The sequence below is a fragment of the Strix uralensis genome, chromosome 18 (assembly GCF_047716275.1).
Source record: "Strix uralensis isolate ZFMK-TIS-50842 chromosome 18, bStrUra1, whole genome shotgun sequence".
NCBI lineage: Eukaryota > Metazoa > Chordata > Aves > Strigiformes > Strigidae > Strix > Strix uralensis.
The window spans coordinates 8,949,887-8,972,820 of record NC_133989.1 but is presented as its reverse complement, the minus strand read 5'-3'; the positions used below and the strand labels follow the sequence as shown (position 1 = coordinate 8,972,820).

At 37.3% G+C, this 22,934-nt stretch overlaps 2 protein-coding genes across 16 annotated transcripts in view; one reads left to right on the top strand and one right to left on the bottom strand.

The window, feature by feature from the left end:
* The window catches only part of BCAS4 (breast carcinoma amplified sequence 4), a 45,302-nt gene extending 39,745 nt beyond the window's left edge, over nt 1-5,557 (top strand). Inside the window, exons 5-6 of the mRNA XM_074888149.1 lie at nt 2,346-2,423; nt 5,427-5,557. Coding sequence (XP_074744250.1) covers nt 2,346-2,423; nt 5,427-5,492 — 144 coding nt within the window. The 3' untranslated portion in view covers nt 5,493-5,557. The remainder of the gene's footprint in view (nt 1-2,345; nt 2,424-5,426) is intronic.
* Nucleotides 5,558-6,917: 1,360 nt separating this feature from the next.
* Nucleotides 6,918-22,934, bottom strand: part of ADNP (activity dependent neuroprotector homeobox) — a 32,662-nt gene continuing 16,645 nt past the window's right edge. For all 15 annotated transcript variants that reach the window (XM_074888387.1, XM_074888392.1, XM_074888395.1 and 12 more), the window contains 3 exons: nt 14,649-14,761; nt 13,078-13,170; nt 6,918-11,138 (listed from right to left, as the gene is read on the bottom strand). In XM_074888387.1, the coding sequence (XP_074744488.1) occupies nt 7,998-11,138; nt 13,078-13,170; nt 14,649-14,761 (3,347 nt within the window). In that variant the 3' untranslated portion in view covers nt 6,918-7,997. The remainder of the gene's footprint in view (nt 11,139-13,077; nt 13,171-14,648; nt 14,762-22,934) is intronic.

The window sequence follows — 22,934 nt, the reverse complement described above, 5'->3', positions numbered from 1 at the left end:
AGTGGTTGTGTGTTATGGTCTGGATGCCACCTTAATGAGCACCTACTTTCTAAGGGCCATAGTCTGACCTTTATTAGACTGTGACACACATGAATCAAGTGATCTAGAGGTGAAAAGCTATTTGCTACTACTTAAACCTTTCTCTTTTGATGGCTTCAACAGGCTTTGGAATTTCAAGACCTTTTCTCCCCCTTCTTCCCCCCACCCCATAGCAGGCAACCATATCACCTTCCTTTAAGTTTCACAGCAGCTTGACCACAAAGGAATTATTTCATCTTCAGTCTATGTGATGTGCACAGCACAGAGATTCCTCATGCCCTTGTCTTTTAACCCTGTGTGGCATTTGTACCATTGTGAAAGAAAGCTTTCCTCAGTCCCCTTCCTCATAAAATACTGTCAAGTCATATGGATTGGTATCTTTGCCTCTCATTTACTATTGATTCAGCAGCTGTACTTTAAGATAATGAAGACTGAAGCAGTTCCTTTAACAAGAGTGTTCCTTGATCAAAGTTTGGGTGGGTAGATGTAAACCAGGAGGAGTCACTTTAGAAGTATTTATGGCATGGTTACAGGAAGTCACCCAAAAGAATTACCTGGGTCAAGAGGGTATATAGAAAACATACAGTAGCTGCAGGTCGGAAAGGACCAAGTGTATCTGTGAATCATAATACCGGTAGTAGTATATAAGTAACAAGGTATTATTCATCAAAACATCAAATTACTATTGCAGGGATCTCAAAAAAAAAAATTCTCATTGCAGTCATGGCATCATCTATTTGGAGGAATTCTGGATAGTAGGTGCTAAGAATAAGCAGTTCTTAAAATAACTGCTTACAGATCAGAGTGGGACAGTGGTTTCATGAGCTATGGGAAATCCTGAGTCTACTTTTAAAGTTAGAGAGGCTCATGTCCTTAGTTAAGTTTGATTGCTCTGATCAGGGCTTTGTGTAAACAGATTGTCACCCAGCTTGTTAACTTTAATTACTGTAATTCATAACACTATTCTGGCTTTGTTTTCTCTTGGTATGACCACTGGCAATATTGCCCTAGAAATAAATGAAAGTCAGATGATTTTACTTTGAAAATTGAAGTGACTTTTAACTTTTCCTTTTACTTTGATTTTAGGGAAAATACAGAAAATGGTAATATTTCACAGCGAATTGTTACAGCTGGCTAATTCTTCAGTTTCTTTGGTTAGCGTTTTCCTCCTTTTTATTTTGCAGAGGTGAACCTCGTCACTAGTAGTTCTTACATGATCAATTCAGATTCTTCATCTTGTCTTACTCAGTGATTGTGACTGTTGATTTTCAATATTAGATGAAAAAACAGTTACATTTTACATTAAAAAAATCTAGTATTCTGCCTAGTAAAAGGAGCCTATCTCCTTTTGTTTGGGTCTGTGCATAAAAACTTCAAACCCACATGCATCTGTTGATGATGATCACTACAAGTATGTTTCTCCCCCATAGCAAGGTTTGTATATCCTCGTAGCTAGCGAGTGCCCTTCTCCAAGAACATAGTACTGATCTCTGAGATGTGCACATCCAGTCAGTCAGCAGAACCCCATTCATCCTGCCTGTTCTGACCATGTCAGCACAGCAGTGCAGCTTTGGTAGCCAGTACTAGGTCATAGTATAAATGAGTATTTACTTCTTAAATTGTGCTGAGATGTGTATGGAAAGCCGGTATCTCTTCCAAAGAATTAACAGTGGATACTCTCAAGAAATGTCTGTAACCAGATGCACAGCTTGAAACACATGAATGAGAATTAAATACAAATAAATGTGAGCATTACATCTAAATAGTGAACTATTCTCTGAAAATACATTTAAGAGCCTGAAGACCATGAGCTTTATGGAAAAGATAGGCTCTTCATTTTCCACTGAGACTGTGATTTTAGCTAGAGGTTTGAATTGTTGCACTACAGCAAAAAGATTTTATCTCCTCAATTCAGGATTAATCAATTATTTGAATTCTTAAAAACCCCAGAAGCAAACCAAATCCCTTTCTATATTTCTTCTGTAGTCAGTATTTTCCAGTGTTACTAATTCATTTGCATTTTTCTGTGCCTTAAAACTAATTTCCCCTGTGTTCTACTCTATTTTTATCTGTTCAGTATTAATCCAGCAAAGATGATTGCAAAGTCTGTAGAATCAGGTGTGGAAGTAAACAACTTCACATTTTCAGCATTGTTTGCAAAGCCAATTATCTTGTATTGGAAAGTAACTTCAGTTTCGAGATGCTGATCCCCCTATCCCACCGTCTCTTTTACATGGTCAACTCTGTGAAGCATTATTTCCTGTTCTTTAACAGCAAGATTAATTTCTGTCCTGTTCTTGTTTCAGAGACACCCTCTATCAGCAGCACGCCCCTATGACCTGCCAAAACTCTACCGAACTGAAGACTTTTTTCCAATGAACTATGTAGGTACTAAGTATCAAAATAATTAATTTTTGAATACCAAAAGTTTTTTAGGAAAGGCTGCCTGAGTTTATTCTTACAGTTCATACTTTATGACATTAGGAAGAAGCAACTGTTACATTTCAGATCTTTGGCTAGCACCTCTAAGGGAAGCTAAAAATCTCTGATCATATTGTAGCTATATGGAGGCTGGAACATTTATTCTCAGATTTGATCACAGTTGTTGGCACTTACTTGAGAAGCTTCCTAAATCAATGAAGAAAATGTACAAAACCTCACTTTGTTTACCTTTGCATTTTTATACTTAAAATGCTCAGAAGGTTGAAGAGTGCTCTAGTATGGCATGTTAAAACTGTCAAGTAACGTGCTAATATTGCCAGCTTCACAAATGCACAAATGTTCAGATTTTACAAGAGAACGTGAAGTCAATGTCAAAATTTTAAAATTCAATAAACTGCACATGGCTGAAGCTTCCAGCACTCTATTTCAAACTAAGAATAGGGGTTTACAAGCTGTTGTGTAATATAACTTGAATGGTATAAATAAACTTTCTGCAAAGCTGTTCCGGACCTGTGGATGTGCAGTTTTGTAATGCAGATGCCATTTGGCCAGGACCAGGAGTAGCACAGTTCATCTCTGCACCTGTAGCTTTTTTTTTTTTTTTTTTTTTTTTTTTTTTTACTTCAAAATAGGTCTAGGGAACCAAAACCCACTCAGGTCTCTGAATAAGGAACATTAGGAAGAGAAGGTTATACACTTTTCAGATGATTGGCTTTGCACACAGTATAAATTGGAGAAACAGAAATAAATGCTCTTGTTTTAAAAATACCTGTGGAAAAACTCAAGATGGAGGACCCAATGCAAATTCTGTAAAGGGGAAAAAAAAAAGCTTATGGTGAAAGTAAAGCTACATGGCTTTGAGTAACCATGGAGACCAATGCTTTTCTGATGCAGAAATAAATGAACTCAACCTTTTCATATTTATTAGTGGGGCTGATAATGAAAGATAAAGTTGAATTAAAATATAAAGCAATAGAAGACAGACCTAGTCAGTGCCTCTGCCCCTGCAATGCAGGTTATTGTACTGGATTATTACAGATGAGCTGGTATTACAGAGGCAAATTAGTTATGAACAGAACAAAATACTCTTAGTTATAGCAACCTGTTTATCCAAATATCAGCTTATTAACAGAAATGAAGAGACAGTACACATGACTTATTCCTGAAATCTTTTGGTTCTGTTAAAAATGGAAATAAACTTGTTTTAATGCCATAGCAGTGTATGAAATATATGTACTACAAAATGGTAAATTGTTTACTGTAACTGTATTAGTGGATATTTGAAACCTACTTGTTTCTTGGTGGTAAGGATGATAGGATTTTCCTGTAAAAATACTGGGTTAATATTCAGGTTTCTGTCTTGAAAATACATGTCAAAGGGTCAAGTATTAACTGGGAAGTTCTTGCTACAGCAATGTTACTGCTGAACAGAGGATGGCAGCATTAAATGTCACTTGAACTTTCAGTAAGATTAAGAGCTTGTGAAATCAAACTTCAATGCAGATATTTCTGCAACATCGTGTTTTGATTGAGTACAAATCCCAGTGTAGATAAAGGGTTAAGTCACAGCACCCAAAGGAAAATGCTGAGATCAAGTGTGATTTTAGCATATGATGCACCAGATAGAAAACTGGGAGTTTAGCAAGAGCTGTCTGTCTGTCCCTGCTGGAAAATAACGGTTTTGTTTGGAGGAAAGCTTACTGGCTGTAACTACGCCTCAAGGAGTGAGGGGGAGGGGATGGAAGGAGTCTTACTAAAGGAACAAGCTGAAGTGCACTTGTTGAAGCACCACAGGTCAGTGCAGTGCACAATGCTTCAAAATAACAGTTATTACAAGCCCGTATGAACTCCTGCAGAAATAAAGCATCATATAAAATGCAGCGACCCTTAACAATCTCAGACTGTCCTTGCCACTCTCAGGTATTCTCAAAAGTCAAATTACAGGTCACATCTGAAAGAGTTTTTGTTGTACAAAGCTGCCTTGTGTCTAGAAACAATGCCTATGCTAATCACTTCATTCTCAATTGCTACAACCTTTAGATTTCAGATAGCGTGTTTAAGATGGAAAACACACTTCACATTGCTTCAATTCAGGTAAACTGGCTGAAACAAATTCTGTAGAGAAGAGTTTTAAATTAATGGTCTTTCCGCTCTGTTGGGCTGGCCAAACCCTGGGCAGACTAGTTTTCAAGGTCTCCCACTGAATACTGAAGAATTTAAACGTTGGCCTGAGCTGGCTACTCTGCAAGCACAGCTGGCACGTTTCTGGACTTCTGCCATGAAACTTTTAATAATGTATGTAAAAATTAAATAACTTCCATCTCATAAAATTAGAATGGTGCATTATGTTAAGATTACACAAACTGGATTTAAGGTTCCTCCAGTTTTATTGGGCCATTTACCTCTTCTGCTTTTTGACTTCCTCAGAAATGTGTGGTTAGCCTCAGATCTAGAAAGGAATTCTTGCCTAGGCTAAAATCCAGATTTGAAGAGTAACTTGTTTGAAATACTAGAAAGTTTATGCCACTTAAAACAACCACCCCCAATCCTTCTTGATATTTCTGGTAGGACAGACTATTTTTGTGCAAGACCTTTAATCACTATATAAAACGGTATTTATTTCCTCTCACGGAATTTTCAGGCAAATGAAGCACTTCTAAACAGTTCATGTTTTAGAGTCTTACTATTCACTGACTCCAAATAGGGGCTCAGAATCTGGAAGTTTCACTTTTAACTATAGAGTTCACTAATAAGTTAACCTTGACAGATATTAAGACAAATATGATGCAGACTCATGATACCAAATTTTTTTATTTCATTGCTTAACAGAGGTTGTACTAGTATTAAACTGTTGCGTTTTTTAAAAGTTTTTTTAAAATGTATTTGTAAAATCCCTTAAAGCCTAGATGAAGTGACACAAATTCTGAAATGTCTTAACTTTTCAGACAGCAGCGTCCTGCGAAATAGAGCAGCCTACAGAGGGAGAAAGGAACATAACCAAGTTTTCTTAGCAAGGAACAACCTTTTCTAGAACTCTGCCTGATTCTGTTGGGAAAAAGATTATCAACCCACTGACATCTGTAAGTGGTAGTTGACAAACTCTCAGCTGATTTACTGAAGTTATTTTCAATGAAATAGTTCAGAAAGCCTGCTAAAAAAATGAGCTGAGGCTCAAGTTTTCTCCTAAGGCAGAGAAACACAAGGAGCAGTTTTGCTGATGTAAATGTCAAAAGTATTTTTCCTGTATTGTTCTTAAAACGTATCTTCTACTGCTTGAGTGCATAACTGGGAGCCAGTCCAAGTTCCACTCCTTTGAGTTAAAAAAGCGGAACGAAAGTACATATTCCTTCTGTGAAGGGGAAAAGGACAAGACAGATCTATACCATCTTCACCTAAAGGTACTGTTTTCAGTCATCACTTCACACACATAATTAGTTCAACAAAACCCAGAAATGCTCATTCCAAAGAGTGGCAGCAGCACACGTTAGTTGCAGAAGGTGAAGGCATACACATTTTCTTGTCTTTGGCTTATATATATAGTGGCTTGTTTGTTAGAGTGGTGGAAAGTACAGTTTATACCTACACAAGACTGCTAGAGATAGCTGCATGTTTTCTCAAGATCTCTGTGAAATGGTTTTGCTCTTTAAAATGTTGAAGAACACAGAACTATTTCTTCCTTTACATGAATCAAAATTTCACAGATCAATTTAGTTCTTGTAAAGTATCAAAAAGTAGGTACTCTAATATTTATTAGACATACACCTAAATCAAACTCATCGCTCTAATTAAGAATAGGTTTGTTCTCATCACAATTAGATTCCCTTCAGTGCGTTATTTTCTCGATGAGGTTTGGGTTGTGCAGCTGTCTGTTGTACTGCACGCTTGCCAAAACACAGGACTGGCCTGACCAAACCAATCACAAATTTTAACAAAGGGATTTTTTTAGCATTCAAATTACTTTTTCTTCAAAGCCCAAACAAGGCTGTGGCTCGCAAGGCATGCTCCTTCATGTTTAAATGGTAAGTATTCACATACCTTGGCTATCATTTACCCTCAAGACGTAGTGCTTCAGAGACACACATAGTTCTAGGTCACTTTTTAATATGTGTAAGTGATCTCTATTCATATAAGTACAAAGGGATGAAAAATGCAAGTAATTCATAGACCTTGTTTCTCCAGGATGCAGAAGCAGCAAACCAATTCTATTTATAAATTAGTGCTCTAAAATGCTAAATAGTAAAGACAAATTCAGCCAAAGTTAGTTTTGTAGGATTTTCAATATCCTTGAAGAGATCAGTCTATTCAGTAAGAAAGTACTACACAGACGTGCCCCAGCAGAGCTGTGGAGCACACTGGGGGGAAAAAAAAAGGAACGAAGGTAGCAAGATGGGATTTACCAAACAGGAATGTAGCACTTGCATGTAATAAAGCAAATATTTACATTAAGCACAATACAGCAATTTATTTAGATGCTTAAATGAAGAATACAAAGGGAAATAAAGATCACAAAATTATACATACTACAACAGTGTGTCATATATTAGATGGTATAAATGAATACAACACCTTGTTGGTGTTAACTAAAGATAAAACTAAATATCCAAAACACAGCACTTTTGTTTCAGTGTGCTGCTTCAACACAATACACTTTTATACAGATCTAAAAGGTGTCAAAATTAGTAGCTGCAAACTTGTTTCTTGCATGTGATTTTTCTTTTTTAGCTTAAAAGATTTCAGAAAATGGCTCTGAAATACGTTTGTCATCAGTTGTAATGTCAAGGATATTCAGAACAAGAAAATTCTATAATACAATAGAGTCCAGATATATTTTTTTTTATGTTGCTGGCCTCTGTTTTGAGATTGTACAAGGTTATGTGCAAAAACTAAGTTTGTCAAAATTCATACTATAGCAGTTTCAAGCTTTTGCTAGGTAAACTAGATACAGCATTTATTACACAGCAGGGCAACACTAAAAAAGAGAAACAAATCTATGATGGGTACACAAGAACAATTTCATAAGCTTCACTTGAATAGGTCTAAAAGACTGTACAAATATACATTTCAACTATTCAGAATGATACATGAAAAAAATCAATTTCCCCATAGTCTACTATACACGTTGAACTGGTAGCTTGTATGGTTGGCCCTACACTACCATGTGAAAAAGGGTAATGTTTAAAAAGACATACAACTGAACATGTACAAGAGTGAAATAAATGTTGAAAATGCAGATAAAATAAACCTCTGCTTTTCTCTGTGTGCATTCTGGAGCCACCAGCTTATCTGTTTTCACATTAAGTTACTGTGCTCATCCCAGCAGGTATTCTCAAGCAAGATTAGCCAACAGCATCCTTAAATAACCACTGGAGTAACAGTGGCCACAACCACCACACGCCATGACCTAGCACTCGAAAGGCAGTACCAGTTAGAATTGAAGCTTAGCAGTCATACTGAAATGAAAGTGTTTAGACAGTTGTAGATTGGATCGTACTACTGACACTTCTGAATCGAGCAGCTTACGCCTGCTGGCTGCTCAGCTCCACGCCAGTTAAGCTGCTGTGCATTGGTTCTGCTACTCCATCAGTCACACTGTCAAACTGATCTCCATCCTCACTGTCAATTGTGCTATTCTGCCATTCCATCTGCTGGTTTGACAAGCTCTCCTCCATCTCTGATGCATTTTTCCATTGCGACTGGTCCTTAGACCAAAACTCTTCTACTTTTCCATAGGAACGATTCTTCCACTTTGACTGTTCTTCATCACTTTCAGATCCACCCCCTTTTGTCTCAACAGCTGGTTTACTGCTACCGGCGTCTTCGCTTTGGGAGGATTCATCTGTCCATGCTTCTGGTTTTACTTCTGATGCGTTATCTTCAAAATCAGACACCTGCTGAGAACCAGGCCCGCTTTCAGACTGTGAAGCTCCATCTTTCCATTCAACAGCATCATCTTGATCATCCTGATCACCTTCGCTATCTGAAACATCACCTACCAGTTTCGTTGGTTCTTCAGCAGAAATAATTTCTTCGTATTTAGAGCTTTTCTCTTGTTTTTGATCAGACTTCTCTGGAGACTGTAATGCATTTTCTTCAATGATTTCCTTGGATATGCTGTCCTCTGGGTTCTCCACTATGGTATCAGAAGAGGTTTTCCCACCAATGTCAGAAATACGCTGACCGAAGGGACTACCGCTTTCGTTGTATTCCTCTTCCATATTTTCATAGCTGTCTGAGGAACTTTCATTGTCTTTTTCTAAGTTTATTTTTTTATCAACAGTCTTACTAACATTGACTCTGGAATTCTTTTCGTCATGGTTTTCAAACAGCCATTCAGCATCAAAATCCATTTCATGTTTAACCTTGTTTAACTCTTTCATATTGAAACCAAGCAGCACACCAGGTTTGTATTTTTCACAATCTCTAACACATTTCTTCCTTTTATTACTAAAATGAGACGCAATATCAGATTTCCAAAGCCACAAACTGGCAGCCAGCTTTTCAATCTCTCTCCTAGTGGGATATGGTTGCTTATTAAAATACTTTGTAAGAAATGTTTTCCTGGCTTCATAGGAATCATCTTCGTGGCCCTTGGGGTCCAATGCTAGAACTACAGGTTCTTCAGGCTTCTCCTCAAAGGCAGAGGGGGAGTCATCGTCATCCATTTTCCTCTTCTTCATTAGCGAGAACTCCATGTGTTCATAAGTACGTTTTACGGGTGCTACAGCTGGAGACTGACTTAGCCGAGATGACGAAGTACCTTTGTCCTGGCCGTTCTGAGTCTTCCCCACACCTCTGCAGTGAACAAGGTGCAGCGTTATAGTTGAGGCAGTCATGTTACTAGTATATACACCAAGGCAATGAATGCATTTGTAGGTTAGCTTCTTCTCAACCGGATGGACCGTCTGAATCACTTGATGCCTCTCCCGTAGATGATGTGCAAGTGCATCAGAGATGGGTCCTTTTAGGATTGAAAAGCACAGAGGACAGAGAGTTTTCCCCACATCTTTTTTGTAGGGAACTGCTGCTTGGGGTGAGCTTTTTACAGGTACATCAGACTTCTCCTGGATTTTCGGCTGTGGTTTTGGAGGAACTGGGGGAGTATTCTGAGCATGGTAAGCAACAGATTCAGCAGGAGCATCTCTCAGGTTGTAGGTGGTTACAAGAAGATGTATATTCGTGTGACTACCCTGCTGCAATGTCAAATCAAAGGTTAGAGTGGAGTCAGTTTTAGGTCCCATTTCTTCATCAACATGAACCATTCGCATATGAGCGGCCATCTTTTCAACATCATTGAAGGTTGAGCGGCAATACGGACAAGACAGACCATGTATTAACATATGATTAAGCAATGTATCAGTGGGTAAATAGCGATTACAGTATAGACATTTGCTAGTGAAATTGTGTATTTTCATTATATAGTTAGCTACTGCAGGCACCTTTTCAGCCTTGTGCTCCTTCTCAAAGTGGACACTATACACATTTTCAGGAAACAGCTCATTACAGATTGTACAGATTTTCCACTTCTGTGTGGATGATGTATTGACAGTGGAAGGACCTGTAGCAGCTACAGGAGATTTTGAGCCAGACTGACCTAATACTCTTGAAGCTGCCTGTGACTGAGATAATGACGTCTGTTTCAACTGAGCTGATGAAAGAGAAGATGAATTGGCAGACTGAAGAGAGTATCTTGCCGAGGCCTGTGATCTCTGTTCCCCTCCGAGAGTATAAGGCCTTCCATTTCCACTTGCTGAAAACTGTTTCATTGTTTGCGACTGTTGTGGAATAGAAACTGGTGAATTACCACTTAAGTTTAGCCTTCCCCCTGGCTGACCAACATAACTTGGTGGTACTGATTTGACTCCGTAATTGTTTTGTTGTAGGTGAACATTTGACATCATATTCACTCCTGCGGAATTTAACGTAGGCTTTGGTATAGTGAGTCTGTTCATCATCTGTTGTGACGAAAGAGATCGAACGCTTCCAGGGGAAAGGGGACCCATCCTCTGAGGGAGTCCCATAGGCTTTTTATCCTGGGGTTTTGGAGCTATGAGCATCAAAGGTTTAGATCTTGGAACCACTACGTTAGTGTGACCTATCATTGCTGTTACCTGGTATCCTATACGTTCGTGGTCTTCGATAACATGCTGTACTAAAGCTTCGTATGATTTCGGCATAAAAAGGCATCGTTTGCAGTGAATACTACCCTCCTCTCGGGTACTGGAGCTTAACGGAACTGCACCATTGAGTGACTTTTCACCTCCCTTCGCTACGTAAGGAGCAGCAACATGCTGAAAATGTTCCCTGTAAATGTGCTTTCTAACTATTTCATACAGAGGATCTCGGTAAGTGCACTTCTTACAGTAATAAACAGCTTGTTCTACACTGTCAGCCTGCTTAGGTTTAAGGCTATCATGTTTGTTTTTATCTTTAAAAGTGCTGATGCCTCCACTTGGTGTATTGGCATTTGGAGCATGAAATATTTTAATGTGCGTTTCCAAAGTCTTTTTGTCCGCATTGAAAGTACAGTAAGGACAATTAAGGAGAATCCTATTTTCAAAGTCTTCGCTATGAACATTCCGGAAGTGGCTTTTGTACGCTGAAAAGAACTTCGAGGAAAATGGACATGCACTGCAGCAAAAGGGCTTTGTCCGATAGTCCTTAAAACAAAGAACAAAGCAGAAACTAAATATTGAAAATCAGTTTTTAGAAAAACAACATCCATGATCTTCTCTAAACAGTAATGTTTCTTAATAATAGTCTCAAGACTCACTGCCACAGTCTCAAACCTTTAATTTCTTCTCTCCAATTTTTTGGCCCAAATCGGGCCCTAAAAAGTTTATCATCTGAACATACACGTGATGTGATGAGTGCCCGTTTAGAGGTCCCTCAAGAATTTAACCATAAACTCAGCACGCAAGGCTAAATCATAAGCATCTTTCTCCACCAGTCAAAAAAAAGCCTCATTCCCTGCAGCTGAGCTGCACGAAAAAGTTCACCATAAGCTCCTTTCTGGGGGAAAAGGCAAGCCTGATTGTTTGAGTAAGATGAGACTGTATCCAGAAGACATGAGTTACTTCCCATCAAAATCTGTCAACCATTTATAGCTATAAGATGGATACATAACTTTAGCTATTTCAGTGTCTTAATCCATTACAAACTCTAGCATAAAAGATGCTCTTCAAAACTTATTTTTGGTGAAAAAATGGATTTAAGCTTACCAAGTCATATACTAAGGCCACACAAGCCCTTAAAGCCACCAGGCCTTTTCCTGCTGATCGAAGCATAAACCTGATTTTAAAACCAATCTTGAATCAGAAAAAAAAAAGATATTTGAAAATTCCACACGTGCAGTTTCCCTGCACCCTTTATCTTTGTTATATTTAATATGTTGCCGATGCAGTTCTTGTCAAGTGTTGTAACAGAAACTAAAGTTACACCGGCCTCAGAGATAGCCACAAGCAATCTGGCATTTTAGATGAGATATGAAATTCAAATAGTTACAAACATTCATCACGAGCATCAAAACAAGTCTTGTGCATCAGGCTACACACAGATCATTTGAAGTAGCTGGAGAGTTGTACTCTCCCTCTGCATAAGTAGGAATATGCTTCTGTCCTCCCTCTGAAGCCTCAGACATCTGGGAGGGTGGAGACAAGATACAACGAACCACACTGTCTCCTTTAATATTACAATTTATATTCTGGAAGTAACTAGAAAAAAGGAAAACATCAGCGTATTTTACGGAACGCAGTAATAAAGGGACATTTTTAGATTAACACTACTCTAGGAATTCATCATAATGCAGGTTCCCATTTCCTGTAGGAGCAATACCTGACCTTTCAGATGCTAAAAGACGGCTTATTTTGCAGAGAGTTCTCACTGCTCTGTCAGTGCTGGTATTACTCTACCATCAGTAGAGGCTGCTGCAGAGCACATGACTTGACTTAAACATGTTTAATCTGAATCAAGTATTATTTCCTCCCTCCACTTCTAGTTCAATTCAAATTTCCTCTATTACTGACTCAGAAAAATCTAAAAAGTAATACTTCCACTGTCACTTAATTCTGCTGTACAGAACTATATATGCCTAAACCAAATCTTGGGCATAGTCAGACTATAAGAATCTTCAGGTGTGGCAGACAGCTAACAGAGCAACAACAGTGAAGAGAGCAGCAGTTAGATGGGTTCAATTAAGCTTTTTCTGAAATGATGAAAACAAATAATGAAATGTTTAAGCAAAGATAAAAAACTTATCACAAACTGTATAAAATTGTTGATCTTTTGACCAGAAGGATGGTGAAATTGTGCTAAGCTTGAAAACAGATGGGTTCTTAATATGCAGTTGTCAAAGGGTGAGTAGGATTTCTTGACCAAGCAGTTCTCCAGTATTTGGCTATCCATACTACTGAGATAAAGACCAGGATTATTACTTTAAAAAAAAAAAAAAAAAGAGCACAGCTCTTTGCCATCCCTTAAACTGACAACAAATGAAGATCAATGGTAAAAGTGCAGGAAAAGCTCTTGGCATATTTGTGAAACGCTCTTTAGCATGAACCACCTTCAGAATCAGATGTGCCAACATAAACTATTACCAACCTGATTTTTTGTAAGCGATGGGTCCCACAGTCCTACATCTTCCCATGTAGTGTTTTTCAAATAAAAGTCATTAGGTTCAAACTGCTTAAAATCCTGGAGAAGGGGAAGACGGGAAGAGAGCACAGAGAATCAAAATCAAAGACCAACTGCTCCCTTAAGCAGCTCTTGTCAGCATCCATGCAGTCCTCTCAAGTGCTGCTGGCAAATCATAGATATTAGCAATTCGAGGAAGGGTGGGGATTTACAATGCACCTCTTTGGAGGTGAAGAGTTGGGAACGGTCTCAGTATCATAAAACACCTGAAGAACTACTCTCAATACTCATCCTCCTAATTAACCCAAGACTGTAATTACATACCTGCCCCATTTAAACCCACCTGCTAAACATTTAAAACCATATAGACACTTTACCATAACTCTGATGGTTGTTTGTTTTTTTTTTGCAGGGGATGTTGTTTGATTGGTTTGGGGTTTTTTTGGTTTTTTTTTTTAATTAATTTAATTTCACACAGGAATCCAGATAAAAATTTTAAAAGTTTGACTACATATATGATGTCCAGGAAGCTCAATTCCTATTAAAAAACAATCTTATAAAGTACTTTGTCATTTCACCTTTGGCATATAAGCCAGCAGCACATAAGGACTCAAAAACAGTATTTCCACTGAAATGAATACTGAAAGTAACATTGTCCCAGTTCAGAATTTTACCCTTAAAAATTATACTTGCTCCACAAATTTTCCAAGCAGGAGGGACTGGCATTTCTTTCTCTTAATGCATCTCACTTAAATGCTCTTTGAAGAGACACTAACAGGAAAGCCAAAGCAAACCAATCATAATTTACCAAGTACTCTAAAGAGTTAAAAGTGTGTGAACTGACAGCGAGGAAGTTAGTTGTTGAGGAGAGAAAGCTGTGCTTTTGAGACAACAGTTATGAAGTTTGTCCAGAAGAGCAGCACAAATACCCTTCCTGCCCTTCTACAGGAACTAACACAGGTACAGAAGTGATTCTTTACCTTGGTGACCTACTGTTAGCACTGACAAACACTTCATGAAAACCCCAGAATCATCTTCTGTCCCCCAAGAACATCCTATACCACACCTAGGCCTTGCTTCATTCCTAAATGTTCAGTTAGTGAGTGCTATTTTTAAGCATCCAACATAAACAGAAGACGACCTACCTTTGATGATACATCAGGGCAGTCACATATAGCCTGAAGTGTATCTTGTCTGCACTAAACTTTCTAAAATGTGTTTACAGGTACATTTTATCTCAAGTTATTAATTAAGTCCTACTTTGTGTAGAACTTAAAAAGCAATGCAGGGGTAGCAGCACCTGAACAACAAGGCTCAAATGAAATCCCAGGATCATTCTCAGAAGCTGATGAGAACAGAGGAGTATGGTGTGGGAACAGCATACAGGGGATTCCTTCAAAATTCACAATAAAAATTCAACATTTTGTGAAACAGGTCTAAAAAAAAATAAGATTATGTCATACACCAAAGACCTTACAGTTCCACTAACTTTGGAGCATTTAACTCTAACTGCAACACTTGGGAGGTATCATACTTACTTCTATATGTTCCTTACAGTATTCCAAACCAATGTCACTAAGTATTTTTTTCACAGTTTTCCGGGCCTTTCTTAAACTGCCAAGGTTGTTGACAGGAAGTTGGAACATAGTTTCTATTGAAAAAGAAAGTAAGAGAAAAGGTTTAAGTCGAATGTGTTTTGTCACATAATGTTGCACTTTTAATTATTAGTAATTTTCTGTCTCATTTTACCCATATAACTCATTATCAGAGCCGTACCATTAACTAAGAAACTACCACATTTTCTGTCTGATTTGTTCTTAAATGAGGCTGGCTATAAAGCTAGATATTGACAAACTTAAGAGAGCACTTAAAAAACCAACAAACTGATGTAAGAACTATTGCAGGAGTAATCAGCTGCATCTGGAAATAACTTTTTTTTTTAAAGTGTATTTACATGAAATTTACCCCCTATGCTGAAGTACTCAAAAGCTCAATTTATCCTTTCTGCATATGTACCCTCACTGATTTGAAAATTGGTAAGTTGAGCCTCAAGGTTTGTATCAGTCTCGTAACAGATTTATTAGTATCTCTTCAGTGAGAAAGATGCTTCTGGCATTCAACTGTAGGTAGGATAAGAAATTAACAGTTCTTCCTCCATTTACTGTATTTATAGCTTTAAATGGCTGACAAGCTCTTTAGCATACTTTCTTCTTTTATTAAGGTGGGACCTGAAAGCTTGGTTAGAGCCCTTCAGAGATATATATCACTGGAAAAAGCACTTTGGCTAACACTTCTAAGTGTAGCTGGATTTTTCAGCCTAAAAGACAACCCTCCCTTTCAGTTCACACAGAGATAGCTAACTCCAAACAAACTGTCCGTAATGACTGGGATATCCAGCTAAAAGAAAGTCTAAATTTCAAGATATGTGTATTCCCAGATTCAACCATAAGATTTCTTCCCAACGTTAGTAACTAGTCTTCCTTTGTGCACACAGGAGTTCTCAGTCTGCATGCTGCTATGGGTACAGTAAGTGCTTGCTCAGCTACAGAACCATCAAGTCCTCTGCACTTTCAGAAGGTGCAAAATGGCAGAAACGTGGAAGTCCCTGTGAAAGTCCCTGACAACATACAGTTATTCTGGAAGTGAGAGGGGGTGGAGCCAGCAATAAAAAGGTAGGCTTTTCTCAAAGAAAAGGGGAGGAAGCTTCTTAAATAGCAAGAAAGCATCAGAGTTGTTACCTTGTTCCCTAGGCTTTAATGGTCCAATGCCTGTTGCATAAAGAATATCACCCCAGAAGAAAACAGTAGCTTTTTTGATCATTGATATTTCCGTGAGCCAATTCAGAAATGTTGCTTTGTTTGAACAACAAAAGGTTTGATTCATATCAACAAATTAATCCACTGTAAGGCCAAAGACTACCTACATCAACTAAAAATGGTTTGGGTTTTTTTTTTGCATAGAAGCTTGAAAGTAGTTTTTTTTTTTTTTTTTAAACTTTCAAGCAGAAGCCTAGAATGCAGAGTTAACAGAAGTTTGCAGTCATTAAATATTTGAGTTAGACAAAAACTCTCCCCTTTTATCATGAGATCAAGGGCAATTGCAAAGCTACAAAGAGCTTACTAAGAAATTTTCTCAAAGTACAAAGGATATGGGCTGTGACTACAACGACTGAGTGTCTCTGATCAAAGCCAACCCTTCTATATGCACTATTGTGCATACTCCTCAAAGTATATTTGTCTGTTTACACACTAGCCTTTTTATTTTCATACTCCTACCGACTTTTACTAGGTAATGCTTTAAGACAGTCACTAACAACTTACTGTTCCATGATTCCCACCATCGACACTGTTTAGTTTCAGAAATAAACAAACCTGGAAAGTTCTGCATGTAACAGTGCTAATTTAATACAAGCTGGTTTCAAAACCTACAAGCAGTGCTGCTAGCACATGTTGCCAGGCTCTAGTCTCTTCAAATTCAATGAACTCAGAAATGGCCCCTGGGTAAGAGCAGAAACCTATCATGACATTTAGGATTCATATCACAACTATAAATTAGAAACTAAGTGGAAACAAGCCTGAGTTTATATAAAGATCTGCAGGAAAATTTTCAGAAGTACCGAAGCAACTCTGATCATTAAGGGTTTTGGTACTTGTATCAGGCTGGCCACTGTCACAGATTACCAGAAACAAACACAGTGTCATTTTAACACGCCTATGTGAAAACTAGGAAACCAAAGAAAAATAAAAAGTTTAGATCTTGTCTATAAATCTCAGGGATTCCAAATTACTCAGTTATAGTATCTACAATAATGAAGTTACTTAGATACATCATGCAAAGTGACTAATGATAGTAATTTTCAAACACAGGCCATAAAAAAAAGTATTTCGATGTTCTGTATAACATTTGTGAAGAGAATTTAGTATAATCAAAACCACCTTGATTTCTTCACATACAACACTCTAAATGCAAGTACATTAATTTATGTGAGTGTAGAGGTGTTTCCACTAACTCTCATCTCAGTGAAAAGCATAAGAATTGGAAAAAAAATAAAATTAAGTTCATATGAAAAGTAGCTATGTTCTATATGTTATCTGGTACCTTTCATTTTAGGGAAACTCAAACCCACTTTAGAAATATGAAGACAAGTCTCATAATATGAACCCTAATCAAGCTATGGAGAGCATTCTGCAGGCATTCTTTGCCATCTCAGAGAAGGCAAGAATTAAACTGATCGTGGCAGTAAACTCCTTCTTTCCAGTTATTCCCTCTAAAGCCTCTAATGACTTTGTATGGGAAATCATGAACTGCTCTTTTTTTATGCTGCATCCATTCTCATCTGTACTCTTTTATAATCAAGTATTTCATATGCAATTATAAACAATATCCAGGCCTAAGACATTCTTCCTCTCTGTGCAAGACTGAATGTGATTGCTCAAATTGTTAAGAGTGATTCATGTCATCCTTTCAGAATGCTACTCACTCCTGCCCAGTCAATTATTTTTAATCCTCATAAAGGACTGGGAAATAAGGTTTGAATGGGAGTTTCTAACTTCTTGTTACTTTGAAAGCTGACTCAGACAAATCAGTTATTTTATTGAAATCTGCATTCAAGCCTATGATTCCATTATCATATTTTCTGATCAAATTCTGAATTTATCAACATGTCCCCTTCCTCTTTCTTATATAAAGTTATTTCTAAAGGCACACATTGAAGTTCAAGAAAAACACTTGCAACATCCCTAAGATTTTAGAACTCTGTACTGTTTATTAGGCTTTGATTAAGTAACTACAGAACGTGCCAAGTTCTGCCCTGATTTTCTACCCGTCCTTGCCCATACTGTGGTATCAGTTTTACTGTGTAAGCACCTCTGGGCAGAAGCTATATCCTGTTATTTGTACTATTAACATGCTTTTGGATGAAGTAAAATAAAAATAATACCATTTATGACATGTAAGCACATAAATGGTGGAAAAGCTTTTGAAAACAGTAATGGATATTTACCTTGCAAACAGGAATTTGTATTGAGAAATTGTTGTATTAAAAAAATTAAGACCTCAAAGAGTAAATTTATGTATTTCAGAGCAATATTACAGTTAGTTTAGTTACTTCAAATAGAACTAAAATTTCCTTGACTAAAAATATTATTTCAAGGTTACAATTTTGCTTCAGTGGTAAAAACAACATCTAATATAGCTTAAAGTTGAGCCAGGTCCATTTTAAAGACATGAATAGTAACTGAAAATATTTAACAACAGCGCTGAGGATCAGAAATGCCAATTTTGTGTATTAGTAACAAATCAGTCTAAAAAATGATAGAGACTAATGGGAAAAATGCTGTTGCCTAAGAATTTCAGCTCCTAACTAGCCTCTTGATTAATGCAAATGGTTTCGTAAGGTTGTGTCCTAGTTGCAATTTCCAAGCAGTACCATTTTCTCTGTATTTGATCTGTAGTGGAGACTCCAACCTGCAGTTTCTTCTCCTAGGCCAGTCACTACAAAATAGCTTTCAATGCTGAGCCCGCTGTCAATTTTTTCATGACTTAAAACAGAACTGACTTGTGTGATACTAGAACTGTGTTAACAGGAAAAGAAAAAGACCACATAGTGCACAGAGTGGGTTTATATCCTTAAACAGAGATCACAAATTGGAAAGAAAATAGGCTTCCTTAACATTCTATACCCTCTCTTCCCTAAACAGAATTGGGAAGGAAGTATGGCTCTGAACACTAAGTTACAATAAAGTAACACAAGTTTGCTTTCAAAGCACAGTATAATATTTTTTTTTTAAACTCAAGAACATTTATTAGAAGTTCTTGTTGCTGCAGTTCATAGAGCCAGAGTGAAAAATACTAATGTAGCCAAGAAATTAATCATGGCTCCACCAATTCCTTTTCTCTGAAGGCAACTGAATAAGCGCTGCTCTCACTGTATTGCATTGGTTCAGTAATGCTTTCAGTAGCTTCTTCATATGTTCAATTTTTTCATCAAAAATTATATGAAGCAGCATAGTCAAGTATGTTTAGGATTTGAATGAATATTTTCAAGTGAACTTCAAACCCAAGAAGATAATGTCCTAGTAATTTTATTCCAGAATAACCCAAGTTATTAATATCAACTGTAGAAACATCAGTGCATGAAAACATTACATTTTAAAGCTTCTAGCAAGCTGTGCTGTTTTCTTCAAAACCAAAGAATGTACTTATTTTGCTTGTAAAGAAACTTTTTTTTTCCTCGTGACAAAGCAGAAGTCAGTACAGAGTTTGTCTTTAGGCAATAATCACTTGTAAAATTGAAAGTCAGCCACAAGTCTCAAAATAATGCCTATTATCGAAGACCTTATTTTAGTCCAAAATTCCACTAAACTTCTTCACCAAAAGAATCAAATGCTTTCTCTTAATTACTGTGTCTAACATACCTAGACATGCCAAATATACCATGAGATATATACTCAAGTGAATATGAAAGCAAATGATTTAGGGCTGCCTGAAAACAAGATCTCTATTCTATCTGCACCATCTCCTTGCCTCTGCCCTTTTGTCCACGTCACAGTCAGATCTTAAAGATCTTCCTATCACAACACATCATAATAGAGGATATAATTAGATCTTCACATCTGAAAACTGAAGATCAACCTTACTTTGCAAATTCTGCTTGATAGCTGAACCCAACTCACCTAATAACAAAAAACTCATCCTTAAGCAAATACAGTTAATTTTATTTAGGAAGTTTCTTGACCATTTAATTGTCATTAGTGGAGAGCCAGATACAGTCTGATATTATTATGGTTTATAACTACAAAAAGATGCTTTTAGCATCTCCATTAATTTCTATTTACAGCAAGTAATTCAAATTGTAATCGCAATATACAAAACACACTTCTGGCACATCCCTGAATGGGGACATGAAACCAGTTGGGATTAAGAAGCATCTCAAATCATCATTTAGACATTAATGCTGTTCTTGAAATGAGGTATCCTTTATCTGACCAGAAGTTAATGTTTAAGAGAGGACACCTGAAGCATCTCTTCTTCACTGTCAGGGCTGCTTCCTACTGCTCTGATGCTTAGATCCAAGTAATTATTTTAACAGAACACACTACTAAGGAATGCAGCATCCAGTGCTGACAAAATCCACTAGTGCTTTCCTCTGGCACTAAAGCTACTGCTACACCCAGCATCCCCCACAAGGAAGGATGCCCGTAATAAAGGGTCAGAGATCAACTGATCCTTCTGTAAAATAGTCTACTTCAACGCTGTTTCTCCTGTTTTTCTACTGAAATGCCAGAAGTGAACTGTCTTAAACACTGCACTTCAGTGAAGACAAATAAAAGGCACAAGCCTTTTCACTAGGCCCAAGCAGCTCAAGCTTCACGCATCTATCAGTTACCAATTCCTGATGGTTAAAGAAGTGCTACTTACCTAATATTATAGGCTCGATACAGAACTGCTGAGATTTAAGTGGCTTTCAGAAAAAGCTCAACAGCATTATTTATTTTTTTTTAAATAAAGGAGGAATTCATTTATCCTGAGATGATACTACTTAACCAATGACAATCCCAGCCCAGGATTCTAGTTAACAGGACATCCTCTATTTCCATGTATTCTGTTTTATAGTAGCCAAGGCATAACTAATTTTTATTGTTTTCCTGTATGGTTCTACTCTATCCTATTCACTCCTGCACAAGTCCTAGATATTTAATACATTATAGAACTTTTCTTTGTAAGGAACGTGCATCTGTACACACATTCACAGAAGAATAAGATGGTCACATATATGTTAAGCAAAAATAATGCTAGAGAGAAACCTGAGCACTTTTGATCCTCATTAAGTAACAGGAATAATGAGAACTGCCTCCAAGTCAACCAGTTGTTTTTAAGTTCATGATTCGACAAACAGTAAGAATTAAGTTTGTGTCTGCTCTTCTGTTTCCTACTTCTAGACTTGGGTCCCACCTATAAATACACTGGGAAGCCCTTGTTCGTAAGGTGAATTACACAATCTACACTACTAAAATGCTGGGTGGAGAGAATACATGATTACTGAAAAACAAGACCAACAATGTCCTTACTAGAAATATCCAGGTAGTATCTTCAGGTACCTAAGAAAATGAATTGCTAACCTAGTTATAAGGAATTCCAAAAAATTAGACTGAGATCTCACTGATCTTTAGTGAACTTGTGCAGAAGATGTCACAAAATAATGGTAAAGTAAGCAGACTGTGTAAGAAATATTTGGAACCTTCTTCTGCTCTGTATTTATGTAGTACCTAGCACAAAGGTCTAGTCCACAGCCAGGTACCGATTCCTAGAATAATTCAGTAGCCAAATGTAAGCAGAAAAGACAAGCTGTAAGAGAGCCAAATATCATTACTAGATTAGAAACACTGTACTTAAGTTTTCATTTCATAGTCACATTTTGGAGATGCAAAGACCTATTTTAGATAAACTTCATGCAGTACTATTTCACTGTTTTGGGTAACAGCCACTATGCAAAGCATGAACAAAAAGCTAAGACAAGTTTCCTAGCTAGTGCACACACGTTCAGCAAAAAGGCCTGAGCAAAGTACTCTCAGATCTTCATCCAAAAATCTGAAGGGGGGGTGGGAGGGAAGGTTTTGTGAAAAAGCAAGGTAAGCAGAGGAACAACAGTTAAAGAGACTTCACAAAACTCAATACCAGGTACAAAGTCTGTACATGGTATTGTGCTTGGGAGAACTGAAGCACTGTCTTTGGCTTTGTTAACAGGCTGTAAGAGTCCCAAGAAGGAAGAATGTAATCTCAAGTGCAGTTCTGATATGTCCCTCTTAAAACCTCGAAATTAGGGCAGAAAATGACTACAAAGACTTCTGAAGTTTGAGAAGTCTACAGGAACCAGCAGTTCAGTTCACTCAGTAGAATCACATCCTGAAACGGGAATGGGCCAGGACATATAGGCTGATTGATTTAAATTAATTATGTCCAAGTTTTAGGAAGCAACTAAAACTGCAGGCCAAAAGAGACAACACTGTGCCTCATTTGTTTAAAATCAAAGGCTTCTTTTCAAAGAACTCAGGTTCACAGGTCTAATAAAAAAGGGACCTCACTTCAAGGTTAGTGTTGCTTCACAGCAAAAGGATTTTTCTCTCTACTCATTTTCTAATCTTGTTAGCTGTAGTTGGTAAAAGAAAATACTAGTAGGGGAAAAAACTGTGTAACACCTTGAAATGCTCTCAGGAGCACTAGCGTGAACAATATTCAGGAAAAAACATAATTTCTGCTTAGTTTTAGGAACTTAACAACACAAATATCCTAAGACACAGGAAATCAAGACTTCAATTTTTATGGCATGACAAAAAAGCAGAAAGGAAACAAGTTCTAGCCCAAAAAATTAACCACTGCATAGTCACAGAGAAGTTTCAACAAACCCCAAATTCTTCAATATCTCACTTTTTTTTTTAAACAGATTTTAGCATTTAGGTAGATTGCAGTGACTTTCAGCTCGAAATTACTTCTTCACAAACTTGCTACTCTTACTAGCACTTCAAATTCCAGGTGGAAACAATTGCAGTCACTATTCTAAAAACATCCAGAATGTGAAGTCTGACACATCCTCCTGTAATGTTACTCTAAGTGATTTTTAAACCACTTCTAGCATTTAATAAAAATAAACTATCCTCACTGTACCATCTTCAAGCACTTCAAGTTAAGATGGCCATGCAGTTCAGCCCTTTAACAAACACATCAGTCACCAAGGGACTGGAACCACCTGGAAAACTGAGTCAAAAAATGAGTTAAAAAAAGATTACTGTTCAATTATTTGGAAAATTAATTCACGTAAAATACAA